The sequence below is a fragment of the Erpetoichthys calabaricus genome, chromosome 7 (genome assembly GCF_900747795.2).
Source record: "Erpetoichthys calabaricus chromosome 7, fErpCal1.3, whole genome shotgun sequence".
In the NCBI taxonomy this organism is placed as follows: domain Eukaryota; kingdom Metazoa; phylum Chordata; class Cladistia; order Polypteriformes; family Polypteridae; genus Erpetoichthys; species Erpetoichthys calabaricus.
In genome coordinates, this window is record NC_041400.2 from 73560926 (window position 1) to 73587463 (window position 26538).

Consider the following 26538-nt stretch of genomic DNA (forward strand, 5'->3'; position numbering starts at 1 on the left):
AGTATTTGAAAGGTTAAAAGTCACATCTGCAGCAAGTCAAACAGACTTGGGGACTGACAGGTTTCCAAGGGATCGTGGGAGTCCATCCTAGTTGTTGAATGATTTTCCTCTAATACACAGAGAAACCTGCTCACGTTCATTTGTCCTGCATAGTTTGTTTGTTTCGTGTTTCTTTTGCAATATCTTCAGTTCTATTGTCTTGCACTGAGATCTTTTCAATGGCCCTGCACTGGAGAAATCACCACTTAGAAGCAGTTTGTGGGCTCAGAGAAGTAAAGATGAAGAAAGATAACTGGTGATGCCTAGGGATGGATGGATAGGCAGAAGGTAGACAGTGTGAAAAGCATACCCCCAGACACAGACAGACCAACACCAGGATGTCCAAAACACACTTCCTTTTATTTTCCTACAGCACCACAATGCCTCCAACCCTTCCTTCTCTTTCTCTTTCTCTCTTCTTCTTCTTCTTTCTCTTCTTCTTCTCTTACACCTTCGACCTCCTCTCGCCCTCCTCACAAGCTTCGTCTTCTTCCTCCCAACTCTGGCTCGGCTAGTGGAGGGAGGCGGCCCCTTTTATTATGACCCGGATGAGCCCCAGGTGCTCCCCCCGACATCCCTTCCTGGTGTGGCGGAAGTGTCAGGAGAGCACCTGGAAGCACACCGGGTGCCCTTGGGATTACTTCCGGCAGCACTTCCTGGTGTGGCAGAAGTGCTGCCATCCAGGACTCCCTAACTGTCCGGGCGCCCCCTGGCGGTGGCCATGTCTTCTCACAGTGGTGAGTGTCCTGGCTCCATTCCTGTGGCCCCAATTAGGCCCGGGTGGCTGCCCTCTCGTGGCCGAGGAGAAGTATCGTCCAACTCGGGGACTGTCCAGGCGTCCCGGCCGGGCAGTGTCCCCGCTCATCCGTGACAACAGTTAGGAGTTACACACTACATCTACATTTGGAAAAGAAAGATCTTTGTTAATAGTGCATGAGGGCTGTCATCACTTTGCTATTCAATCCAAATGCAATCCAATGCTGAGCCCCTGATTAGAGTCCCTAGTCTATTGATATGATGACTGCTGTGTTGCTGCTTTCAGGTCAATGCCCACTATGCTACTATAATTTATATTTACTACTGATTCATTGCCTCTTATGCAAAATCACATATTTTCACTGATGTGCTGGAATCCTTTTATGTTTTCCCATTTTTGTGAGCATTTTTGGACAAAAAGGTAACAGTGATTTTCACCTTGAAAATGCTGCATTCTCCACTACCTGCTGCATTCTCCACTACCTGCTTCCTATGGAGGACCTTGTTGGGCACCTCTACTTTCTAGTATACTACTCGCGGGTGGGTGCCTTGAACAAGTATATTAAGTGCCAGATTCTTGCAATTCCAGCTGAGTCATGTGACCCATGCTGCATGTCTTTTAGCCAAGATGATGTCCTCAAAGGAGATGGGATGATTTGCCAAGGGGACAAGACTGAGCCAGGGTGCTGCATTCATATCCTGCTTTGGCAGTTTCCCATGACTCTGAGGTTACAATCTGTAAAAATAGAATTATTTTCTGCTGTCACAGCAGATAATTGAGGAAGTGCCATACCAGATCAGAAGTTGTACATTTTTCATCTAACCAGTAAAGCACATTGTGCTTGTGAGTGCTTGTTTGTATGGTTGTAGAATAATTTTTATGGATTGATTATTCTGTACCTTATGAATGCCCGTGTGTATACTTGGTGGAAAGTCCATAAATTTGCACAGTAGAATGTTTATTCCTTCTAGTGTTAGGAAGCTTGTGTGATGGTAGCCTAATCATTCCTTCAATTGCTGCATGGGCCTGTCTGGCCCTTTTGTTAGTCATCTTGTAGTTTTGTATGCTCTCCATGATGAGAAGTCTCCATTGTGTCTGTCACTCTCTCTGTCTTTGTTTCAGATTGGAGACAGTGTGGATGAGAACAGAAGGGTGGAATTTGCCAGTCATGTTCCAGCTATCAAGACGTTTTTCAAAGTAAGTGTAACTCAAGTGGAGGCGGCACAGATGAAGAATAGTATTATTTATTTCTTTCAAAATATATTCCTGTATACAAATTTGTTAATTAATTATTCAGTAGCATGCTGGTGTCATTTAGTGGCCATAGACAGGTCCTTTGGAAATCTGAAACTGTAGTAACCATATTATAATTCAAGGGACCTTTGATTGTGGGTGTTTGTACAAAGTTTAGTTTCAACAGGGTAAAATGGAAGACTTCCCTGGTCATCTCTGAATCTTTGAACAGAATTTGGACTGCAATGACTAAGCGTTTTAAACAGTCTGGGCAGACTGGAGAATGCTTTAGGGGTTGGTTTCATCAGTCGTCAATGTTGTCAAAAGAATTTGGGTCCAAGATATTGTTCAGACTTGCCTAGGTAACAATCAGTCACTGAATCTTTTTTTGAATACTTAAGGCATTTTTCAAAGCAAATATAAAGCCAATAAATTACCACAAGATCAAAGTGTATAATTCATTACTCCTTCAGTTTTCTGAACCTATTTATTTCATTACAAGTTCGTGGAGGCTATTCTGGCAACATAAGTTGAATAACAGGGCCCATACCTAGACAAAATGACTTACAAACGCACACACACACACACACACACACACACACACACACACACACACACACACACGCACACACACACACACACACACACACACACACACAGAGTCACTCTTTCAAGGGAAAGTTAGAGTAGCAGTTTAATTTATAATACATTTGGGATGTGGTAAGAAACCGGAATTCCCATATCAAATTCACATGCAGATAAGGACACCATACTCGTCCACAGTGAGTCGGAATAAATTTGAACCCAGGTCCATGCTGCTTTGTAGCTGTGATACTAAACACTAAACCACTATGCTGCATGTTAAAATGCAAGACAAGTTCCTAGTATATACTGAGACACTATAAAGAGTCAGGGAATGTGTTGTCATTGAATTTAAAACATAAAACAGTGAATTTAATGTTAACAGTCAAGTGAGAATAAAGCTATGCACCATCAGGATTAGTGAATAATGGCTGATTAACTGAATTTATGATGGTGGCAGCATCTGACACAAGGCAGGAATGAACTGTGAATAGGATGTCAGTCCATTTCAGCGTTTCCTTATGAACACACCCACAGGGGAAATATTTATAGTTGCCAGGCAGTTTAATGACAAAAGAAAATTGAAGTACCTGAAGAAAACTCCACTTTGACATGGGGACAAGTGCAGGCTCCATACTAACAGTGACAGAATGCAGATGTGGAACCTCAAATGGTGATCTGTGAAGCAGTGGTGCTAACCATTACACCACTCTTGTTGGAAATGAGTACATATTAGTAAGAAATGGAGCATACAAGCCTTAAAATTTGAAAGCTTATCCATATTACTAACCGAGAATGCTAAACCGGATGGACGCAGGGACATCCGGCCATGGGCCGTAGCCGCAAAAAGACGTACTGCGCAGGCGCAAAAAGAGTCCGCGAGAGGCGGATGAGGAGCGGTAACCGAGAATGCTAAACCAGATGGACGCAGGGACATCCGGCCATGGGCCGTAGCCGCAAAAAGACGTACTGCGCAGGCGCAAAAAGAGTCCGCGAGAGGCGGATGAGGAGCCGCGAGAGGGGGACAAAAGAGGCCGCGAGAGGCGGACAAGACCACAGAAAAAAGGAGTGAGCACAGAAAAAAGAGAAAAAAGGAGTCAAAGAAATGAGGCGCAACGAGCACCGAAAAAAGGAAAAGGCACATAAAAAAGTAGTCAAACGCAGGCAAAGCACGAAACACATTGCACACGAAACTAGACCCCAAAAAAAAAAAAAGAAAAAAAAAGAGGCTCACGCACAACAGCAAGGCACACCAAGAGGGGGATTCAACAAGCCCATGGAACACAAAAAAAAAGAACACAAAACCACCCCACAGACCCTCCAAGCAAGGGACGGGACACACACAAAGAGGGGGATTCAACAAGACACAGGAACACAAAAAGAAAGAAGACGCTCGCGCAACAACAATCCTCACCCCCCCCCCCCCCCCACACACACACACATCCATAAGAAGTGACACCCAAAGCCACATATTCTAAAGTGAACGTCAACACCTTCACACTAGACAGCATAGGTGTCAGCATATGTGGATCTCATTACAATAAAGCACTATTAACCGTTCAACTGCAGAAAAGGAAACATATTAACAGTGAGTGCGATCCTCCTTATTACTTATCCATATTTCGCATGCTGAGAAAGAAACAAGTCATGAATACACGGTCATGGGTACAAAACGAAAAGGAAAGGATAACAGGAACAAACACACGAACACGAAAGAAACAACAAAATAGACGGCTATGCAGCATAGGTGGATCTCATTACAATAAGGCACTATTAACCGTTCAACCGCAGAAAAGGCTCCATATTAACAGTGAGTGCAATACTCCTTATTACTTATCCATATTTCGAAAAGAAAAAATGTCTCGGCTCCAAAAACGCAAAGCTCAACTAAAGCTTCTAACTAACGATGTACCTAAAAGTAAAAACTTTATGAACTGCATTAGATCCTACAATAGTTCATTTGCTTTTGCATCTACCGGAGTAAATATCAGGCCACCAAAAGGCAATGGCCCATACTGCTTTCTCATATGTGCACAAATACTGCATCGCATTGGAACAGTGCACCCTGAAACAAATCAACAACGCAAATATGCACAAATCTACATCCTAGATCCACATGACGCAATCTATCAATCAAAGTGCTGCATCGCAACAGGCACGGATTCAAAACGAAACACCTCCCGTCTCAGACATACGTTAACGGCAAGGAAGGCTACAACGGGCTTCTCACACAGCACAGGCAAATCGATTACAGCTCCAAAACAACACGTCCCAAATACTACACATGCAACAACGCGCCTCTCAAACGGCACAAGCAAAACATACACCAGGAAAATTCATTCGGATTAATGAATGTCATTTGCAATCACTGTCATTCAGTTCACTTCCCTGAAGAAACAACTGGCAATACAAGTAATACATTTACACGTTGTTGTCAAAAGGGTCAAATTAGACTGCCTCCTTTACATTCATATCCTGAATATCTACAGAAGCTTCTAACTAACGATGTACCTGAAAGTGAAATCTTTATCAACTGCATTAGATCCTACAAATCGGTATCCACTATGAACATTAACGGTGGCACTGCACGTGACATCCGTCTTGAAAAAATGTTAATTATTGATGAATGTACAATGGTATGAAGTCACTTACTCAACACCATTCATAAACTTCTACAAACGTTTAGGAATAATAATATTCCCTTTGGAGGAAAGGTACTTTTATTAGGAGGAGATTTTAGACAGTGATTAGCTATTCTTCCAGATGCCATGCGCTCAGCTATTGTTCAGTGCACCTTAAAATACGCAGACAATTGGCATTGCTTTCAAAAGATACAGTTAGTAAAAAAGATACGATGTCCAGAACCAGATCATAACAATTGCTTATTACAACTGAGAGATGGTACACTCACCAATACAGATGGACTTCAGCCACATATTATTACAATTCCTCAAGCCTTTATCTGCGACGACTTAGTTACAGAGAGATTTGGAACAGCAATCTCATTAGAGCAAATGCCCCGTTTAACACAACACACTATATTATGTCCAAAAAATATTAATGTGGAAAACATAAATACCCAAGTCATTCCATTACTTCCTGGAGAGACACAACTCTTTCTAAGCTCTGACAAACTTGACTCTGATCACAACAATAACCATCTTCATTGACCTTACAAGTTCTGACCTGGAATTACCTTTTACACTTAAACGGCGTGTACAAAGAAATTTTCAAATAAACCTTTACACTGTGCCACACACTTTATTGTTTGCTTTCTATTTGCATCATCTACACCGTCACACTATTCTATATCTCATTCATACATCACGCTCTTTGTCATTCCCAACACCAGGGGTTGGCGAGCGAAGCGAGCAGGGGGCGGAGCCCCCTAGTTAGTTTCAGAAACTACAATTTGATAAACATATAAAATAAAATTGTGAATTTCCCCTTGGGATTAATAAAGTATCTATCTATCTATCTATCTATCTATCTATCTATCTATCTATCTATCTATCTATCTATCTATCTATCTATCTATCTATCTATCTATCTATCTATCTATCTATCTATCTATCTATCTATCTATCTATCTATCTATCTATCTATCTATCTATCTAACTGAGTTCACATCCTATTAGCCTCTGCTTGCCTCTTTTTTGTCACTGTGCCTTTCTGACCACTGGTCTGATGTTTCTTTGAAGTTCTTTGGTTGTTGACCCATTTTTCACACACTATCATGCATTAGACCTCTGCAGTGTTATCTTTTCCTGACAGAGTAATGCCAGCACATCTGTAATCTATTGCTGTGCCCCATCTAGAGTACTTTAATATTTAGTGTTGCCCATTGCATATCTGAATTATATACAAACACGATCCATTGATACTCGCCTATAGGCTTTAAAAATGATGTATTTACTGTCTGAGCAATGAATCATTTTAGAATGAAACACTTATGTAATACTTGCACATTGACCATTCATCATATGCCTGAAACATAGTATATATAAATGTAGTTTTTTTCAGTTTGCAAAGCAGGATATAGAAAACAGCAAGGAGTGTTTAGATTTTACAAAATGTAAATGAATAAATATTTTGAGAAGTCCAAAAATAGCCTACTTATTAGTTATTCTTAGAATTTTGAAGTGTATAAAACAGACTAGCAAAATCAGGGGGTAAGTCCCCAAATGATCTTTTATAATAACTATAGGGAAGATTACCAGCTTCTTGAAAAATAAAGCAAAATAGTTACGTTGGCACTTTCTTTTAGATTGCCCATATTAATACTTTAATTTATACGGTCCATTGGTTTTATATGAAGCTTAGAGTCAAGAATGAGGAGGCAAAAGAGTTTAGAAATAACTGAAAAAAGATCAAGACCCAGACTAACATCTCTATGAAACCGACTATATAGGTGTTCATAATGATTATTTTCATTTTATTGAATTAGTGTTCAGAACTTTTCGAATAAAATGGTGCATTGAGGTATCTGGATCCTGTCCTTCAAAATAGGATTTTCCAGTTCAAGTCTAGTCTTAACATCAAGGTTCATCTTTACGGGCTATACATGACACTGTATTGCTGCAGTGTCATGAAAACTGTGACAGAGGAATACAACAAGAAACAAGGTGATATTTGTAGATGGGTGCAAAATTTGTTCATACACAGGAAGCAGAGGGTTATGGTGCGAGGAACCTTATCAGAACTGGCTGATGTTAAGAGTGGTGTTCCACAGAGGTCAGTGCTAGGGCCGCTGCTATATTTAATATATATAAATGATTTGGATAGGAATATAAGTATCATGCTGGTTAAGTTTGCAGATGATACCAAGCTGGGTGGATTGGCAGATACTCTGGATCCGTTGAATCATTACAGAGGAACTTGGGCATCATACAGACTTGGGAAGATTTGTGGCAGATGAAATTTAATGTCAGTAAATATAAAGTATTACATGTCGGAAGTAAAAATGTTAGGTTTGAATACACAATGGAAGGTTGGAAAATCGAAAGTACATGTTATGAGAAGGATTTAGGAGTCACAGTGGTCTTCTCACTATAAACTTCCAGACAGCTACGATGTGTAGAGTACAAGTCTGAGGAGGTTCTGCTCAAGCTTTCTAATGCTTTGGTAAGGGCTCATCTGGAGTATTACATGCAGTTTTGGTCTCCAGGTTACAAAAAGGACATAGCAGCGCTGGACAAAGTCCAGAGAATAGTTGCTAGGCTGAATCCAGGGCTACAGGGGATGACTTCTGTAGAAATATTAAAAGAGCTGAGCCTTTTCAGTTTAAGCAAAAGGAGATTAAGAGGAGACATGATTGAAGTGTTGAAAGGGGAATTATTATTGCAGGGTTTCGAGTATTTTACTTTAAAATGAATTGTTCAAGAACACAGGAACATGGTTGGAAAGTTGCTAAAGGTAAATTTAGCATAAACATTAGGTAGTTTTTCTTTATACAGAGAACCATAGACACTTCGAATAAGCTAGTGTGTTGTGTGGTAGACTGTAGGACGTCAGGGACTTTCAAAACTAGACTTGATGTTTTTATAGAAGAATGAAGTAGGTAGAACTGGTTAGCTTTGTTGGGCTGAATGGCCTGTTCTAATCTAGATTGCTCTAATCTTCTAAAAAGAGACCTCTTTTTGGCATGCAGTACTTCAGACATTTTCTCTGAGTATTTTACACAGCAGATTCTCAAGTCATTGCTTACTTATATAACGTTCTTGACTGAGTACAGGCACAGAACACTTTCCAGCTGTAACAAGATATCAGTAAAGTACTGTACCTTACTGGATTTTCACACATAAACATAAATGTTAATGGATGAAAATATCAAAATCATTGCAATATGAAGTCTTGTTAAATCCTTTAATTCAGATTTTGCCACTTCACAATGGAAGAGAAGAAAACAAAAAGATGAAAGCAATCCTGGAGAAATATAAACTTTAGGATGGCCACAATCCATTACAGCAGGCAAAGTCACAGCCTCTATAAGGACAGGGACATTAATGGTCAAATAGAATGCATCTTGATCTCCCTATTGGTAAAATAATGGAAGCTGCACTTCAGGCATGTTGTAGTGTCCTCACCAGAAGAGAATCACGAGAAAGCCTTTTGGGCTGGTAGTCAAAGGGACCCATAATAGTGGAAGAGAAAGCATATCTATCCAAGAAATACTTAGTCTAGGACACCAAAGAAAGATCTATAACCAATTGGTATTAATTTTATTTAATACTACGTGGCTTCACCCCCTGCTCACTTCGCTCGCCAACCCCTGTGTTTGATTTTCCGGATACACACTTTTAAGATTTTTTTTCCTTTGAATTGTTGCTATTTCATTAGTTTCACTTTTATTTCAGAACTTCATTAAAAACAATATTTGGAATCTTTCGAGTCCCAACATGCTGAATCTTTTAAATGAGGTCCGTGAGACATGTGTTTAATGACTTTGTACCATAATTCAGGATAGGTTTCTCTGTTTGGAATTTCAGCACAGACAAAACGATCTACATCATCAGCAGTTAATTTTTTTTGCAAAGTAACCAATAAATGCATGTGAGGTAAACCCCGTTTTTGAAATTCTCTGACTTATACTTCAAAGCCTTGCAATATTTACATACTTCTGACATATCAGCTATGTCCATATATTTGATCTCTATTCGCCTTTTCGTTTTTTCTCCGAGTAATAATTTCTCTTTGTTTCCTCTAATGCGATGTTTACTTTCTTTGTTTTGACACATTCGTTTTTTTTCTGCTTTCATATTCTGTATCTTTTGTGCATGTGTTTCACACCTATGTTTTTTTTGAGTCTTTTGAATTCCACTGTTTTCATTATCTCTAACCTGCTCTGCATGTGGTTGGCCCCCTTGTTTTTTAACCTCTTTATGATGTTTTACTTTGTTTCCTACTCGTAGTCTTTTATTTCTGACTTCTTTTTTTTCTTTTATGTATTTTCTTTCTTCTTCGCTTAGTCGTTTCAAAGTTTCATGTTTAAGGTCCTCGTGAGACGCTCTGTGGCCAATCTCTTTCGTCTCGTGGGTCTTTTAAGTGTCTTCCGTGATCTTCACATGAAGATCATATCTCATCTCCCTAATCTTTCTCTCCAAGGATTTTTTTTTATAATAGATAGATTAGATTTCTTTATAATAATAATAATAATAATAATAATAATAATAATAACAATGTTTGATTGACCACAGAGTGGGTATGAATGTGAGCTTTTGTAGTATTTAGAACAGCTGGTAACCTCATATTATAAGTAGCTTAGGCAAACTGATGAGAGACAAATAACTTGTTTTGTCGAGAAAATTGTGCTTAAGGGTTTAACTGTATCAGTGAAAATTATGTAACAAAGGATGAGAGGATAAAAGGGACTGTAAATTGCAGGGATATTTGGAACAGCTATATCTGTTAATTGCATTCTGATGTCAATGACTGTATCTTTAGTTTCCTTTGCAAGAATACATTCCCAACTTCTTTCATGAGTGCCAAGTAACTATACTTAACTACCGGTATATAATCACTTATAATATTAAAATTCTGGCTTCTTTCTTTGTTTATTTCTTTTAAATATATTTTTGCCTTTTTTCCATAACATCTTTGTATTAGAATCTTGAGTCTTTTAGTTTGTTTTTACTGTAATTGACTTCACAAATCTTTTTAAAGCAATTTGATGATAAGTGTTGCTTTTAGCCCATACATTGAATTCTGGCATGGATTATGAGCATTAGGATTTCCATTGGCACATAAAATGTGTGGCATGAACATGGATGCCTCTAGTGCTGCTTGTGTAATGCTTTCATAAACCTCACTTGCTTTTTCTTATTTTAATTTGTTACTGCTTTAAACGTTTGTGACCATGGAAACCACCTAGCAACCGGGTACCAAAGAGATGATGTTGAAATGAAAACAAAATGCTGTTCCAGTATCTTTAAATACTTGCAAAGGTTTAATAATTAACATCTTTCACAAAGCACAACATTCAATTAAAATATTTAACCAAAAAACTTCCTAACTAAAATGGCATTATTTCAGGTTAAATCATGTATTCCATCCATCCATCCATTTTCCAACCCGCTGAATCCGAACACAGGGTCACGGGGGTCTGCTGGAGCCAATCCCAGCCAACACAGGGCACAAGGCAGGAACCAATCCCGGGCAGGGTGCCAACCCACCACAGAAATCATGTATTCCTCTCAGAAAATAATAAAAATAAACATGGTTCATGACAAATGTTCATAACTTCACAGTCAAGAAGACGCTTGGTAAAAAATGAGCTTCAAGGCAGCAACCTAACTACAGGAACTACTGATTAAGTAAGAATGCATAAATACATAAATACCTGTCTTTCATTTACAAGAAAGAACCTGGATGATCCTCAGGCCTTTTGGGTTCTATGATTAGTTGAGACCAAATTGGAAATTTCTGGGACACATGGGCACATTTATGTTTGGCATAAAATAAATACAATATCACACAGGACAAAAGTCATACCAATCATCAAACAAGGTCAAGGTAATGTGTGTTGGAACTAGGGAATCCATTCCTGGGTTCCCGGATTCCTGGACATTTTTCATTCCCGCATTCCCAGGGAATGAAACTGCTGTAATTCCCGGGAAAACGGGAATGGCCAAGCTCGCATATATAGCATGTAAAAGTATAAAAATCGATCAAGAAATAACAGAGTTATAGCTGAAAATAATTAAGTGGCACAGTTTTTTGCCCCACAGTGTAGTGTGTTGCCGATTAATTCAGTCAACAACAGACCAGCAGCAGTCAATCTCCCGGCTGACTGAACACAGTGGACTGGGAGGAGTCTGCACTCTGTAGCTCACGAATGCTGGGATGGGGCAGAGTTCATTGACGTCTGTGCTGTTGACAGCTTTGAACAGCAACTTGAAATTGCAATGCGTCAGTCTGTTGCATCCGCATTATCTGTGCTATGAAACTTGCCATCACAGAATGATGACATGAAACAGAATCAGTAAAAGCTGAAATGGCGGTGTTTCAGAGCAACAGCAAGCGCGGGCATTGTTTAAAACAAGTGTATCAGTATCTGATGACTGTGCCGCTTACTTCAGTGGAGGCAGAGCATGCTTTCTCAGCAGCTGGCGTACTCTGCACAAAAGTGAGCTCTTGCCTGGACGACTGCACGCTGGACACATTGTGCTTTCTACACTCTTTTACCGCAACTAGCTAGATACATGTAGTTACTGTATATGACAGCATGAACTGTTAGTAGTTAAGGTTAGTCTTTTATTGGTGTCAACATATTGCAGTAGTTTATTAAAAATAAGTGTCACTCGTTCTAAAACCGTTCACATGTGAGATGCCCGTGCACTGTGTCATTCCCGGGAATGACATGTGGGATTCCTGAATTCCCAGGAATGGATAAACCTGTCCGGGAATGGATTCCCTAGTTGGAACTACAGCAGTATCCCACTTCTGCTTTCATTGTTTTTGTAATCTTTCCTCACTCCCTTTACTTCATCCTATAATCATTATATTTAATGCTTATAATTTTTCCCCAGTCTTTTACCCTAAATTGCATTTGTCAGCAGGAGCAAGAACTCATCTGCAATTAAAATATTTAAGTGTCTTGGACATTAGTGATGCAGTTACATAAGAGGCCTGTATAAGGGATCTATGCAAGACCCTCAACTGCCTTAATCAGACATTGTGCTATTAGTTGCTCAACTATGCACGTCATCTTCCTTTTTTGTGTTTTTCGCTGTTGCAAAGGTTTAATTTTGTCTAATTTTTGGATTCTCTGGCAGTAGAGAAGCTCTTTCCCTTTTGTTATTTTTGTTTTTGTTTCTCTTTTTCTTTATTTCATTTTTTTAATTACTCATCCTTATTGGTTATTTAGAATTTTATGCTTGTGTATTCTTGGTTTTATTTTTGAATTCCTGATTTTGTTTAAACAAATTAAACTAGATAATTCAAATATTGTATGGACAAGGTATTCTGTCATTTTTGTTCTTGCTATGTGAGGTTATTCATAACAGTGTAAAGGTGTGGGGATGATTATCTCAGGATCTGGATGTGTATCCATAATTGACAAAACCATGAATTCTGCTCTGTATGAGAAAATTCTTAAGGAGAATATCTGTCTGTAAGCTGAAGCTAAAACATAATTGGGTCATGCAATGGTGCAAAACTCAAAAGAATGTCCAAATCAGAACTGTTTAAAATAACCAAAATAATTTTTTAATAGCTTTGTTAATGTCTAGACCTAAACTGAATCCTAATTCTACTGTGGCAGGGTCTGAAATGAATACTTGAAAACCTACCAGTAGATTAAACCAGTTCTTCAAGGAATATTTATATGAAATGTATGCACTGCAGTATGAAAGACTGCTATGGTGAAATAAGTTATTAAATGTTAGGGGGAAAATACTTCATCATATAATGGCAGTTTCTTCATTTAATTAATGACATAAGTAAAAAAACCTGTTATTTGTTATTTGTTCATTCAGTTGCCCTTTCCCTAACATTAGATTTTGATTGAAGACTTGAAATCTTTTGGTTTCATAAATTTGCAATAATAGAGAAAATCAGGAAGAGGACAAAAACGTTTTAACAGCACTATACATACATTGATAATCACACATTTTATATAAATACTAGCTGATTACCCAGTGGCTTCACTGACTGAGTGCAAGGGAAAAAAATAAAATAAGTTTGTTAATTGCCAATTTTATTTTTCAACAAATAAAGAGCACTTACAATAACATAGAAATCAATATAAACAAAATTATTAACATCATTATCATATGAGAATATGAAGTAATATATAAGAAGCACATTGCATATAAATATAAATTATTAAACAGTAAAATCTTCTTCTATAATACGCTACCGTGGCTGTTCGTTTGTCTGTCCAGGATTTTAAATCACCTGTAACTCGCAAACCATTTCACCTATTGATTTGAAATTTGGTACACATATACTACATGACGTCTACTATCCGTTTTCGGGGTGATGATTTTATTACTCTTTTTATCTTTATTGTATTTTATTGTAGAATCAACTCTCTGCAGCGCGCAGCAGGGCGGCTGTGCAGCGGATGCGTACGGGTGCCATTCTCATTCCCTACCACCTTCGCTAATCATTCTTGAGGCAGATTGAAGACTTAAGTGCCAGATTAAGTGAAAGGTTAAAGAAAACGTACTAAGTAATTGCAACACAAAAACTTAATCAGTTTTAACGCGAAAAGATGCCAATGAAAGAGAAGCAGCGGGCCATTAGGGTGGAGTAAAGAAGAGCTGCTCAGGAAGCAGCAAGCACATCAACTTCTGAGCAAACGAATGCTAAACGTACAGAGAAAGAGGATGAATACTATGAATGCTCAAGTCAAGTGTATTCGTGCAGTGTGCCGTTACTGGTATTTTGATAAAAGAATTTGAACAACATATAAGAAGCGTATAAATTATTAAACAGTAAAACATTAACATTTAAGAAGTAAAGATACATTGAGTACTACTGCAGTGCTTTCGGGTATACTACATTTTTTGTTTGCCCGTTACGTGCATAAATGTATACATTTTTTGGTGTACCTACCTGAGAACACGCGACATATAACTGACCATGGGAGAAGCATGGATTTTAAACACGCGTTGAGTTCATCTGCTGGTGTCCCTCGTGGAATAACTGGTAATGTTTGACGAAGATCTCCTGCGAGTAAAACGACAGTACCTCCCATTATTTTGATAGGATCTCTGAGATCTTGCATTGTTCGGTTCAAGGCTTCATAAGCTCTTTTATGTGCCGTGGTGCACTCATCCCAAACTATTATCTTTGAATGTTGCAAGACTTTTGCCTTTCCAGAGCCCTTGCGTATGTTGCAAATTGGATTTTCGTCGTGAGCGAGGTTTAATGGTAATTGCAATGCTGAATGTGCCGTACGGCCTCCATCTAATAATGTTGAAGCGATTCAAGAAGTAAAGATACATTGAGTACTACTGCAGTGCTTTCGGGTAAACTACATTTTTTGTTTGCCCATTACGTGCATAAATGAATAAATTTTTTGGTATACCTACCCGAGAACACGTGACATAACTGACCGTAAGAGAAGCATGGATTTTAAACATGCGTTGAGTTCATCCGCTGGTGTCCCTCATGGAATAATTGATAATGTTTGACGAAAATCTCCTGCGAGTAAAACGACAGTACCTCCCATTATTTTGGTAGGATCTCTGAGATCTTGCATTGTACGGTTCAAGGCTTCATAAGTTCTTTTATGTGCCATGGTGCACTCATCCCAAACTATTATCTTTGAATATTGCAAGACTTTTGCCTTTCCAGAGCCCTTGCGTATGTTGCAAATTGGATTTTCGTCGTGAACGAGGTTTAATGGTAATTACAATGCCGAATGTGCTGTACGGCCTCCATCTAATAATGTTGAAGCGATTCCCCATGACGCTACAGCCAGAGCTATGTCACCATTCGCTCTCTCGACAAGAATCAGGTTTATTAAGAATGTTTTTCCTGTTCCTCTGTGATCATACATAATTTCCATTTCAACGTTTCATATGTAATTTCCATTTCAAACACGAATAGAATTTTATATATAAAGATATGGAAACATAGAAATAAAAATGTTAGACAATGTCTTGACTGTTCCCAAAATAAAGGAGTTTCAGATACATCATTCTAATAGAGCATAAGTTAGAAATACAAGAAAAATCAGTAAAACAGTGGTCTCAAACTCAATTTCTTGAGTTCCGAAGTAGCTGCAGGTTTTCACTCTAACCCTTCTCTTAATTGGTAACCAGTATTTGCTGGTAATTAATTTATTTTCCTTTCATTTTAATTGACTAGTCTTTTAAGATTTGTTCCCCTGAATTAATTCATCGTTCCTCTGAATTGCTTCATTTCTTTCATTAAATGGCACTCAAACAAAAATGAAATGTGAAATGAGTGAGCCAAAAGAAGACCAACTAAGTCAGGATCTAAAACTCCAACCAATTTCACTGCAACCAGTTCCTTAATTAGGAGCCAATTCTGTTGTTGTTAATTAAACCTATTCTTTAATTCCATGGCTTATTGCTTGCTGCTCTCATTGTGCAATGGCATACATTTCCAAAATTATTGATTTTCTCTTTTCTAAGAGCACTATTAAAATATTTTATAGCCTTTCTGTTTCACTGTGAAGTTGTTTTGGGGGTACTACAAACCTGCAAGAGTTCATGTACTAATGTACACAGGTTAAATGCATATGACATATTTGTACTGAAATACAGTATATTATAAAAGTAAATTAATTTTTAATGCATTTAGTTGTCAGATTACTTCACAAATTGAAATATTACTTCCTAAATTGCTTTTTGGGTTGAAACACTAATTGAAGTAAGCTTTCAGCTTCTTTCCTTTATTGCTTTTTCTTTTGTTCTCTTTAAGGTGATTTATAATCTGAGTGATAATCAATTCAGCCAGCTGGTTTGATCAGTATTTTCTAGATTCCTTAACTTACATATTACAAAATTAATATAAGAATAATTTATGTATTTGTGAATTTATTTCGAAATTGATGCATCAACTGAGTAATGAGTTTTCAATCTCATTACTCAATTTTGAGCTTTCTTATTTTCCAAAGATCATTTGGTAGGGCTGTGATTAATGCTGCTGGCTCATTGCTACAAGCAAATAAGCTCAGAAACTTACCTTGTGGAGTTTAGTGCTTCCCAGTTGTGTGCGAGTTTTCTCTTGTTGCACTACTTTCCTATTTTAAGTGTGACTTCTTCATATTGGGTGCTGACACTCCCATCCTACGAGGGCAGTTTCCTGCATATACCATGTAAAGTCCTTGGGTGTTTTAACAATCTTGGTAGAGCTTTCCTACATTTATGAAGAACATTTATAAACAACCTTCTCAAACAACACATGCAAAGTTTCAGTTGAATAACATTTATTGAACATGAATTTTTATTATTTTGATTTTATCTAACTTCATGGACCCACTTTGCTGTGGGAAAAGACATACATTTTGTATACACCTCATTTGTTATTTGTGCGTGTCATATAATGTGGCAGCACCCTTTTTAAAAACAGTTTCTCAACTTAAGTGTTATATTACTTAGTAAATATTATTTTATTTCAGCAGTTTAGATTAATTGGAAGTATTCTTTCATTTTTCCAAGTAATCATTTTAAAGGGTAGTGTATAAAAATTGCCCTGGGTTTAGATGAAGCAAACATAGTCAGATGAAGCCAGAAGGAAGTTCCAGTGCATGTTTGGTTTCATTTTATTATTTCTGTTATCTTTGTGCGTGCTGGAGAGAAGACACATCATATTCTTTAGAGCAGTGTATATCAGTCATGAAGCTGTATGTTCATGTGTGCTTCTACAAGTTTGCACAAGGGATTCCTTAAACACTATTCCATTATAAGTGATCTGCAAAATGTATTATTCAGCAACTCATTAAAAAGAGGAGTAGTACTGGTCCTGTGAGCAATGCACTAAAATCAACAGTCATCCCAGAGCCTGATGCCATCATTGCAGATCATATAAAGAATAATTTACTGCAGTGAATGCAACAGGCCAGTGTTTCGTGAAGGTCATGCCAGTGTGTACTCCATGATTTAAGATCTTCTTTTTTGTGCACCACTCGTATATATGTAAATCATAAATGTATATATATATATATATACATTAATTTGCCACAATAATTTGTGCTCTATAGTGTTTTTATTTTTAATTTAAAAAATACCTTGTCTGTTATTGCAACTTAAAATGTGGCTGAAGGGTACATAGGTCCATTGGGGAAAAAGCCTTAAAACTTACCAAGTACACCCACTTTGAAGCAGTAAACGTTTTGATTGAAGAGAATATGCCTTCCATTTTTATGAGGCATCCATATGATCATGACAGGAAACTTGAAATAATTATTCTACCTTAGATTCTTGGAACTAATTTTATTGAGGTAAGCATATATTTCCTGTTCACATGTTTGCTCACAGCCAAAGTTGTAGGTGGAATTATGACAACCCCAACAAGCCCCCAGTATCAAGCTATATTCTACTTGTAATCCTTCTTTTGCTTCTGCAGTTCAGTTATGTTCTGCCATGACTTATAATTACAGAGAGATGCGTGCTGACATCATATGAGTATTTTCTCCTAAATGGTGCATACTTTTTGCTCATTATATTCAGTGTTATTATTTTACATTCCCTACAGAGCAAGATTCATGTTAAATGGCAGTTTAGCTAAAAGAGCACATCACAGTTTCATTGTCCTTTGTACAAGTAACAATAAATCTATACTGAACTAATTACACTGCATTGTCATTTTGATAAAAGCCTTTGATTTTTGAAAGAACCAAGCCACCTGCACATTGCAGATTCCTTGGTGTGCTTTGTGCATTGATGCTGATAATGTACTCAAAAGGTGAGTTGGGCACCTGAGGACACACACAGTCGCAGGGTTGATGCAAGTGTGTAGTGCTTTTATTTACAAAAACAAAACAAACAGTACCTAAAGCGCAATGCTTCAATTAATCCATAAATAAATAATCTGTAAAGTCATGTAAAAAATGGAGTTTAAAGTGTGTAATAAGTAAATCCAAATAAAATGAGTTTAAAATCCCAGGCAGAATCTGTCCTTTAATAACAATCCCAAACCACAGTACCTCCTTTCTAAAAACTGATGTCTCCTCTGCTTACCCTCTACGGGATCTGTACAGCCAGAGGAGACTCCACCAACAGGTGCAGTCAACCATAACACAGCTCAGGTCCCAAATTTCCCAGTTCCCTGGCATTCAGTAGGGTGCCATGCTGCGTCTTAATCCATCTCCAGTTTTCCGCCATAGCATGACCTTAAGGCGGGAGGCCACATTGAACACTGGGTCATCCTTGCTCCCTGATAGCTCAGCAGGAGCGACCCCTTCTCCTCGAACACAGGCCATGTGCTTCTGTCTGGGCTGTCTGCTTCCATTACCCTTGCATAGGGTCCTCCTCAATCCTCTCTCTTAATCTTTCTTCCCTTAACTTTTGTTCATTCCCATTGTCTCTCCTTTGTTTTTTTTGACTCTTCCTTTTTTTCCACCTTCACCGTGCAGCTCCCTTTATAGCCCCAATTGGTTTCAGGTGGTGTTCTTCACCTGCTCTGAGGTGTAAATGAAGCACTTGACCGGCCCATTCACATTTACACATGAATGCACATGATTATTTATTTAAAATTGCTCTTCACCATGGACCTTTCTTATCACAAGAACATGTAAAACTCATACAGATATTGATGCTGTGAGGCAGGAATGATGGCTCTACACTACCTGGAGAAGCTGTCATAAAAGAGACAATGGCTGCTGGAGTCCATTGGTCCTGATCCTTAGCGACTAGTGAGGAGCTGGAGGAACAAGTGCCATATGGGTTGTCTCCGACCCTGGGTGAGTGGAGTAAGGTGGAACCAGTTGGCATGCATGAGTAGGCAAGAGGATGAAGTAGCTGGGAGAGAATGTCTCTATGTGGTTGTAGTGGGTGCTGAAGAAAATAGAAAGTCCTTTTTAGAGTCACCTCACCAGCAGTCTTCATAACGTGGCTAATTCAATTCCTCACTCTTTCACGCCCCCTGGGTCATTACAAAATTCTGTCTCACTGAAGCACACATACACATTATCAATCCAATGGCAGCAGGAAATATATTTGCAAAATAATGAAATAAGCTTACACATGTTGAAAGAATATAAGCAATCATAAGTGTGTCTTTTTCAGCTATAATCGCATAATTGTATGTAAAACAGAGACAACAATTTACATCTGGCCATCAACACACAATAATGTCAATAAAAGCACATAATTATCCTTTTAAAATACTAACTGTCACAACAATGTTTTGCTTTGTGTTTTATTTTACTTCTTAAAATTACATGAGTGTGCTTTTTTGCAATTTGTATGTATTATCAATATATTCTCAACATGCAGATCAACACTCAGTAACAATTTTGGCTTGAAAAATGGGCATATGCAGTAAGTTATAAGGCTTTTCATTCACCTATGGACCCATGTACACTTTAGCCTCATTGTAAGCTGCAAGAACAGACAAGGTATTTTTTAAATTTATGAAAAAAATATTTAATTTTCAAACAGAATTTTATGAGGCAAATAATATAAACTTTGATTGTGAAGAAATAAATGACTTGAAAATGCCAAACTTATCCTTTAACAGTCTTATTAATGCTTTACTCAGCTTGGCCTTTCACACCATTTTTTCTATTTTCTGTGGACTTATGCGTCCTTAAAAGTGAGACCCGCAGTTTTCAAGCCATGTACTAACTCATCTTCTTTATCCTTCCTCCAAGCCCTACTACCTACTCTCTTTATTTTTCTGTTTTTCTTGTCACATGCCCAAACCACGTCAACAGGGTTCCTATGTGCTCATTTTTCTTTTGTTCAATTAAGCTCTACATATACACTAACATAGTTCTTTCTTAGACTTGCTACCTGATTCTCTATTTATATCCCTTATTTCATTCCCTTCTAAAATATAGCTTTCATAAGCTCATTCTTTCTGTACCAAGAATCATGTTATAGAATTCAGAAATATTTGACACTTTTCCATGCACACCCCATAATTGTTACTACTGTTATATCTGCAGTTCCATTCATATTGAACTTGCCACCTCGTTAGCAGAATTTATTAGCTCACAGCCCAGCTGACAAATTGTGATATCTTAATATAAATGTCAATTCACAATCTAGGGTTAAATAGCACAAGGCTTTTTTACTTAAAAAGTTAATCATTTGCTGTAGATCACTTTGTCTTTCCCTAATTTAGATTTCCTGAACTGGTCCCAGACTGACTGATGACCGGGATCTCTCACTCAGCAGACTATTTACTTTGTCTGCTTGTTACCAGCCTTAAGCGGAAATACATTTTAGGCCGAACAGAAGAAGGAAAAAATATGAATAGATATACCACACCTTAAAGGAGAGAAGCATTAAAGGCATTAATCAGATGAAGTGGCATCAGGAAGATAAGGTCTGGCCAGACTGACTATGTTCAGAGCTACATTAGATGGAAATAGATCCAAGATGGACACATAGTCAGAACTTGTGCTAAGATTTCTAGGGTAAAGAAGTTTACTTTTCATTTTTGGTTTCTGTGGTGGCATGATGGATCTGTTTTTTCAGAATCTCAAATAAAATTGCCTTCATTTCACTGCTGAATGAACCCTTTTAGAATGAGCCTGGCCTAGGACAGTTGAAATATGGCCTTAAAACCAAATTGTATACATACAGTATATGTTTTGTGCAGTATGTATTACATCAGATTTCTTCTTTTCGGCATTATGTTTTGCTTGTAGTTTTGAATAATTTTAATATTTTTATATTTGCATAGTGTGCTGTTTTCATGAGTAAAAGTGTGTTTAAAAGTCAATTTTTTGAATAAATGTGACATATGTGTATCATGTGTGTGATGAAAATAAAATAGCATTCTTTTTGCTTCATTAACAGGTGTCATACAACTGATTTCTATGAGATTCACCTTATTTTAATTTAAAATGGTTTTGTCTCATTGTCTGGCATTTCTATACAATGTTGCACATTAGGCCTAAATTCATCTTTCTCTGTCTTGATGTCTTGTCTTAATCTGGGTGGTTTTCATTGCAGACAGTCATTATCTAATTAATTAATTAATGTTGGTTTCATTGGACTAATATATTTCTGGGCCTCCTCAAACAACCCAAATGACCCTATGATATGCATTTAACTTTTGAAAATATTTAGCTAACATGAGTTATATTCAGTAAATTTAGCAGAACTATCTGCTTCCTGGCTCTTTCATGTTAATCTTAAGAGCTCATAGCATAGATGGTTCTGAAATATACTGTATAAACATATTCATCTAGAGGAGCAGGTTATCTACTGTTATTATAACCTTTGTCTGCTTGATGCAAATATAGTAATGTGCGATTTAAAACATATTTTTGACAAAAAGGCCTATGAGTGACCCAGTAGCACAGGGGTTATTGTTGTGGCCTTATGGATCTTATGCCCAATGCTTGAATCCCATGCTTGCTTTTTGCCTGTTTATAATTTGTACATTCTTCCCATGTCACTTAGAGATTTTCACTGGGTACTCTGGTTTGCCTTCCACATCTCAATGTTAATTTTAGATCAATTTTTGATTTTTAGTTGGCTCTTATCTGAGTGTGAGAATGGGCCCTGTCAAGGACAGACACCCAATCCAGTATTGGTTCCCAACCTACAATGATTGCCGCATTAAAGCAAGGGCTTACTGAGGCCATACCCTAGGGCCCCAGCCTATAAGGTGCCCCAAAAAAGTGTTTTTTGCAGTGAAATTGCTGGGTTTGCCAGCAACCTTGTTCTGTGATTTTTTTCCTGTAACGATGCTGTATGGCTGGTTTAAGCGAACTTTTTTTTTTTTTTTTTTGCCAGCACCCAGCAAGGCTACAATATTGCTCCTGATAACTTAAACATGTTAAAGGAAGGCATTGCTGCTTCAGTCCTTCTCACCCTGCCTCTTCCTCCAGTACCTCCACTCCACTGAGTGCCTTTCTGGTCTTTGGGTGCAAAAGGTGAAAAGGCAGTATGTTTTATATAATTTGTGGCATAGTGAGTCTGTTCTTTTCACAAATGGAGTTACTGAATGTATTAAATGTTGCCCTATATTGATCTTTAAATATTTTTTTTTGGCAAATATGTTCATTAACAACAACTTCAAATGTCTGCTACTAAGTAAAAAAAATAATATACAACAAAATTTTAAAACAAATCAACCAAAGCTTGGGTTGTAGTTAAAAAAATCCTGTGGAAGGTAGATCAACTGTGGCCAAAGAATAACATACAGGATTAAACTAAATAGGATAATTTTCACCCTCTACAGAGGCAGCAGAAAAATAACACAACCTCAATACTTATTTTTCATTTCGCCTTTTGTTTTAGGAATTCTGTGTAAAGCCATCAGCATCTAAAAGATGCATGTTAATTGAGGTAATATTCTTGACACTGGAAATGCTGTTTAAAACCCGTTATCTACCATAGTCCTATTTGTAGGACAGCGACATATATGGCTATATCTGTCCCATTGAAGCAACCACGTGATCCGGGATACATTCACAGCAGACTTGAGGTTGTGCGTCACAACACTTCCGCGAAAGCGGCCATGTGCAATATAGCGTGTGGGCGGCAGGTTGTGCTTTGTGTCTTTGGAGGCAGCATCTGACGTTCCCTACATGTGACGGCGAGTCTGGACATGTTGTGCTAGTTTGCTGGGACGGAGAGATTGACGCAATGTAAATAAACTATCTAACTCTCCATATTGCTAACTTGTATTCTAATCACACTTACATAGATGTTATTTTGCGACATTTCCCACTGTCCTGTGAATAGGACATTGGGATGATGGCATGCATATAAGTGCCTATATCTAAAGTGCACCTTATTTATCTTTTTTTGCGTAGTGAGACATGCCAAGAAGGTGTATCACCCTAGACAGCAACATAGGTGACTGATCATTCAAGGTGAAGCCGTTGTTTGAACTCTTGAATGAGAATTTCCATAAATTTGGCTATTTTACACCCAATATCATCATTGATGAGATGATCATGAAATATTATGGGAGAAACAGCCTGAAACAATTTATAAAGGGAAAGCCCATCAGATTTGGGTATAAATATTGGGCCATATGCTCCAGCGAAGGATACTGTTACACCTTCTCATTGTATTGTGGAAAGGAAAAAACTGCAACAGATGTGCCACTTGGTTCTCGCGTTGTCTTGAATGCTGTACAACATATTGCTGATCCAAGCAGCTATGCTCTGTATTTTGATAACTTCTTTACAAACATGGATCTGCTCTCTCAACTGGCAGATACAGGATTTTGAGCAACCGCTACCATTAGAGAAAACAGGATCAATAGAACATGTCCAATGAAGTCATCAAAAGAGATGAAGAAATCAGATCGTGGTGCCAGCGAGTACGTCTATGACAGAACGTCAGAGGTACTTCTCGTGTGTTGGCACGACAATAACATTGTCATGACTCTCTTGAGCCGCTTCATGATGTCAAACGATGTGTAAAAGGCCAGAAAGAAAAAAGCATGGTGAAAATGCCTAACTTAATATATAATTACAATGTGTACATGGGCGGTGTTGACCATCATGATTGGCTTGTTTCAAAATACTATGTTTCTATACGCGGAAAGAAATGGTATTGGCCCCTGTTTACTCGCTGCATCCATCCATCCATTTTCCAACCCGCTGAATCCAAACACAGGGTCACGGGGATCTGCTGGAGGCAATTCCAGCCAACACAGGGCACAAGGCAGGAAGCAATCCCGGGCAGGGTGCCAACCCACCGCAGGACACACACAAACCCATCAAGCCCAATTTAGAATCGCCAATCCACCTAACCTGCATGTCTTTGGACTGTGGGAGGAAACTGGAGTGCCCGGAGGAAACCCATGCAGACACGGGCAGAACATGCAAACTCCACGCAGGGAGGACCCAGGAAGTGAACCCAGGTCCCCAGGTCTCCCAACTGCGAGGCAGCAGCGCTACCCACTGCACCACTGTGCCGCCCTACTTGCTGCATTGACATGGCAATAGTGAATGCGTGGATTCTGCATAAAAGTATCCATGGGGGAAATGCCATATCATTGAAGGACGAGCAATTGCCACAGTTTATTTGAAGAACACTATCCAACGCAAGTATGCAGGAAGACCCAGGATGCCCAGACTACCAACAGGAGCTGACATGATGTGACATGATGGCGTGGGACATTTTTTGATGCAGAGGGATAAACAGCGTCGCTGTCAGCGTGAAGGATGCAAAAGCAAGCCTAAAACATATTGCAACAAGTGCAATACAACACTTTGCCGTACTTGCTTTCAGCCATATCATGATAAGTAGTGTTGGCATTTGGACTATGATTCCTCTTATGTTTGGTCCTTTCTTGTAAGGTCATAATTGTGAGCAATAAATGTATATGTTCTCATATGGTACATAGAGCTTCTGTTATGTCAAGTCATCCCAGTGTCCTATTTAGAGGACAGGCTGTATCTACATAAGTAAACAAAAAAAACCATGATTACATGGTTTTTCTGTTCCAGGGACTCCAAATGACAACGGAAACAAAAAAATTAAAAAAAAATTAATTTGGGAGATAACAGGTTTAAAATGTTGAATTTTAAATCAGGAATATACCAGTTATTCCCCATTATGTTTAATAAAAAAAAAGAAACCAGGTATTGTTTGCTATGTAAAATGCTACAAAGTAACAGCAAAACTGTTCAAGAGTGAAACAGAATTTGATCTTGCCAAAATGTATTTTTCGGGCACTGGAGAAGTGCTTAAAACCCATTGGTAGTACACTCATTAAGCAAAAAGCAGAGCAGTTCAGTAAAAAATTCTGTCTGTTATGTATATGACAAACTAAGAATTAAGCATTATAAAAATGCTAATCATGAATTTGATGAACAAAATGCTTACAAAATACAGAAGTAATGCAGTGTAACATGTCTGGAATAACACAAAACCAAGATTAGTATCAGGTCAGGTCAGTTTAATAATAATAATACATTTTATTTATATAGCGCCTTTCCCATGCTCAAGGCACTTAAGTTTGGGGAGCATGCACTCATACAGCACATTGCTGCACCCACCATATGACGAAACAAGCTCAGGATCCTGGTTGGCAACTCCCGAGACAGACACGTGGTCCAGTTCCACCCTCTGGAAATGACCATCTATCTGCCATAACCAGGTGTTATGTGGGCATCCCCTTGGCCTGGTCCTCAATAATGAGGATCCTGTAAGACGGATTACTATCAGGGAATCGCACCACATGGCCATGGTGCCATAACTGATGCTCCCTCACAATGTAGGTAATGTGCCTCATTCCGGACTCCATGAGTAAAAAGTCACAAAGACACAAAAGTCAAACCAGTGGTACCCAAGGATTCTCCGAATAGACACAGTACCAAAGGAGCCCAGTCTTTGTCACAGGTCACTGGATAGCATCCATGTCTCACAAAAATATACCAAGACAGGAAGCACCAGGACTCTAAAGACTTGAACCTTCGTCCTTTTGCATACATATTGGGAGTGCCACACACCCCTTTCCAGCGACCTCATGACCCCCTATGCTTTCCCAATTAGTATGAGATTTAAAAAAAGACAATTAATTTAGAATAGAATATCTGCATTTACCTTCAAATACATTTTTTTTGTATTGATTTGGATTATTTTTAAATAGTGATGTTTGTTCTGACAGCCTGAATACTTATTGAAAGTCCATCCAGGAAAATTATAAAAAATAAAGACTGCTAAACGTAACAACAATGCTGATCCTGATTTAATATGATTTGATACCAAAAGCAGTAGGAGCTCAGAGCACAGAGAGCAAAGAAAAAAATATCAAGGACGTGCAGTGCTAATGTGATTTTATTTATTGCAGTTTTGTGTGTGTGTGTGTGTGTGTATATATATATGTATATATTGTAGCAGTTGAGGTATCGATCCACCTCTTGAACCCTCAGGTACCTCTCCAAACACCAGGTAAAAGTACAAGACTTCTTTATTTTCTTATTATACAGTGCACAAAGCACCCTCCACTCCACACTACTCATATAATCACAAAACCAATACTCAATAACAATCCTCCACTCCCAGACACTACGCCACCCTACCTCCCAGCTCAGCTCAGTGTACTGGGCTTTCCCAGAGTCCTTTATACACCCTGACCCGGAGGTGTTCCTGCCCAACAGTCCACAAGTCCTTATTCCTTCCGGGTCAGGGTAAACAGTCCTGATCTTCACCCCGGAAGCACGTCGTTTCTTCCTGTCCCGGGATTATGACGCACTTCCGGGTTATCGGGCATATATGAGTCCACGGGCCTCCCAACAGCGACTCCCAGTGGTCCCCAGGGTATCCAGCAGGGCTGTGTATAAAAACTATATAGTCCATGAG

The 26538-nt window shown here is 38.4% G+C and overlaps 1 protein-coding gene across 1 annotated transcript in view; it reads left to right on the forward strand.

The window, feature by feature from the left end:
* si:dkey-40c11.2 (uncharacterized) overlaps positions 1-26538 on the forward strand; it is a 208753-nt gene that overhangs the window by 88851 nt on the left and 93364 nt on the right. Inside the window, exon 4 of the mRNA XM_028804660.2 lies at positions 1919-1993. Coding sequence (XP_028660493.1) covers positions 1919-1993 — 75 coding nt within the window. The remainder of the gene's footprint in view (positions 1-1918; positions 1994-26538) is intronic.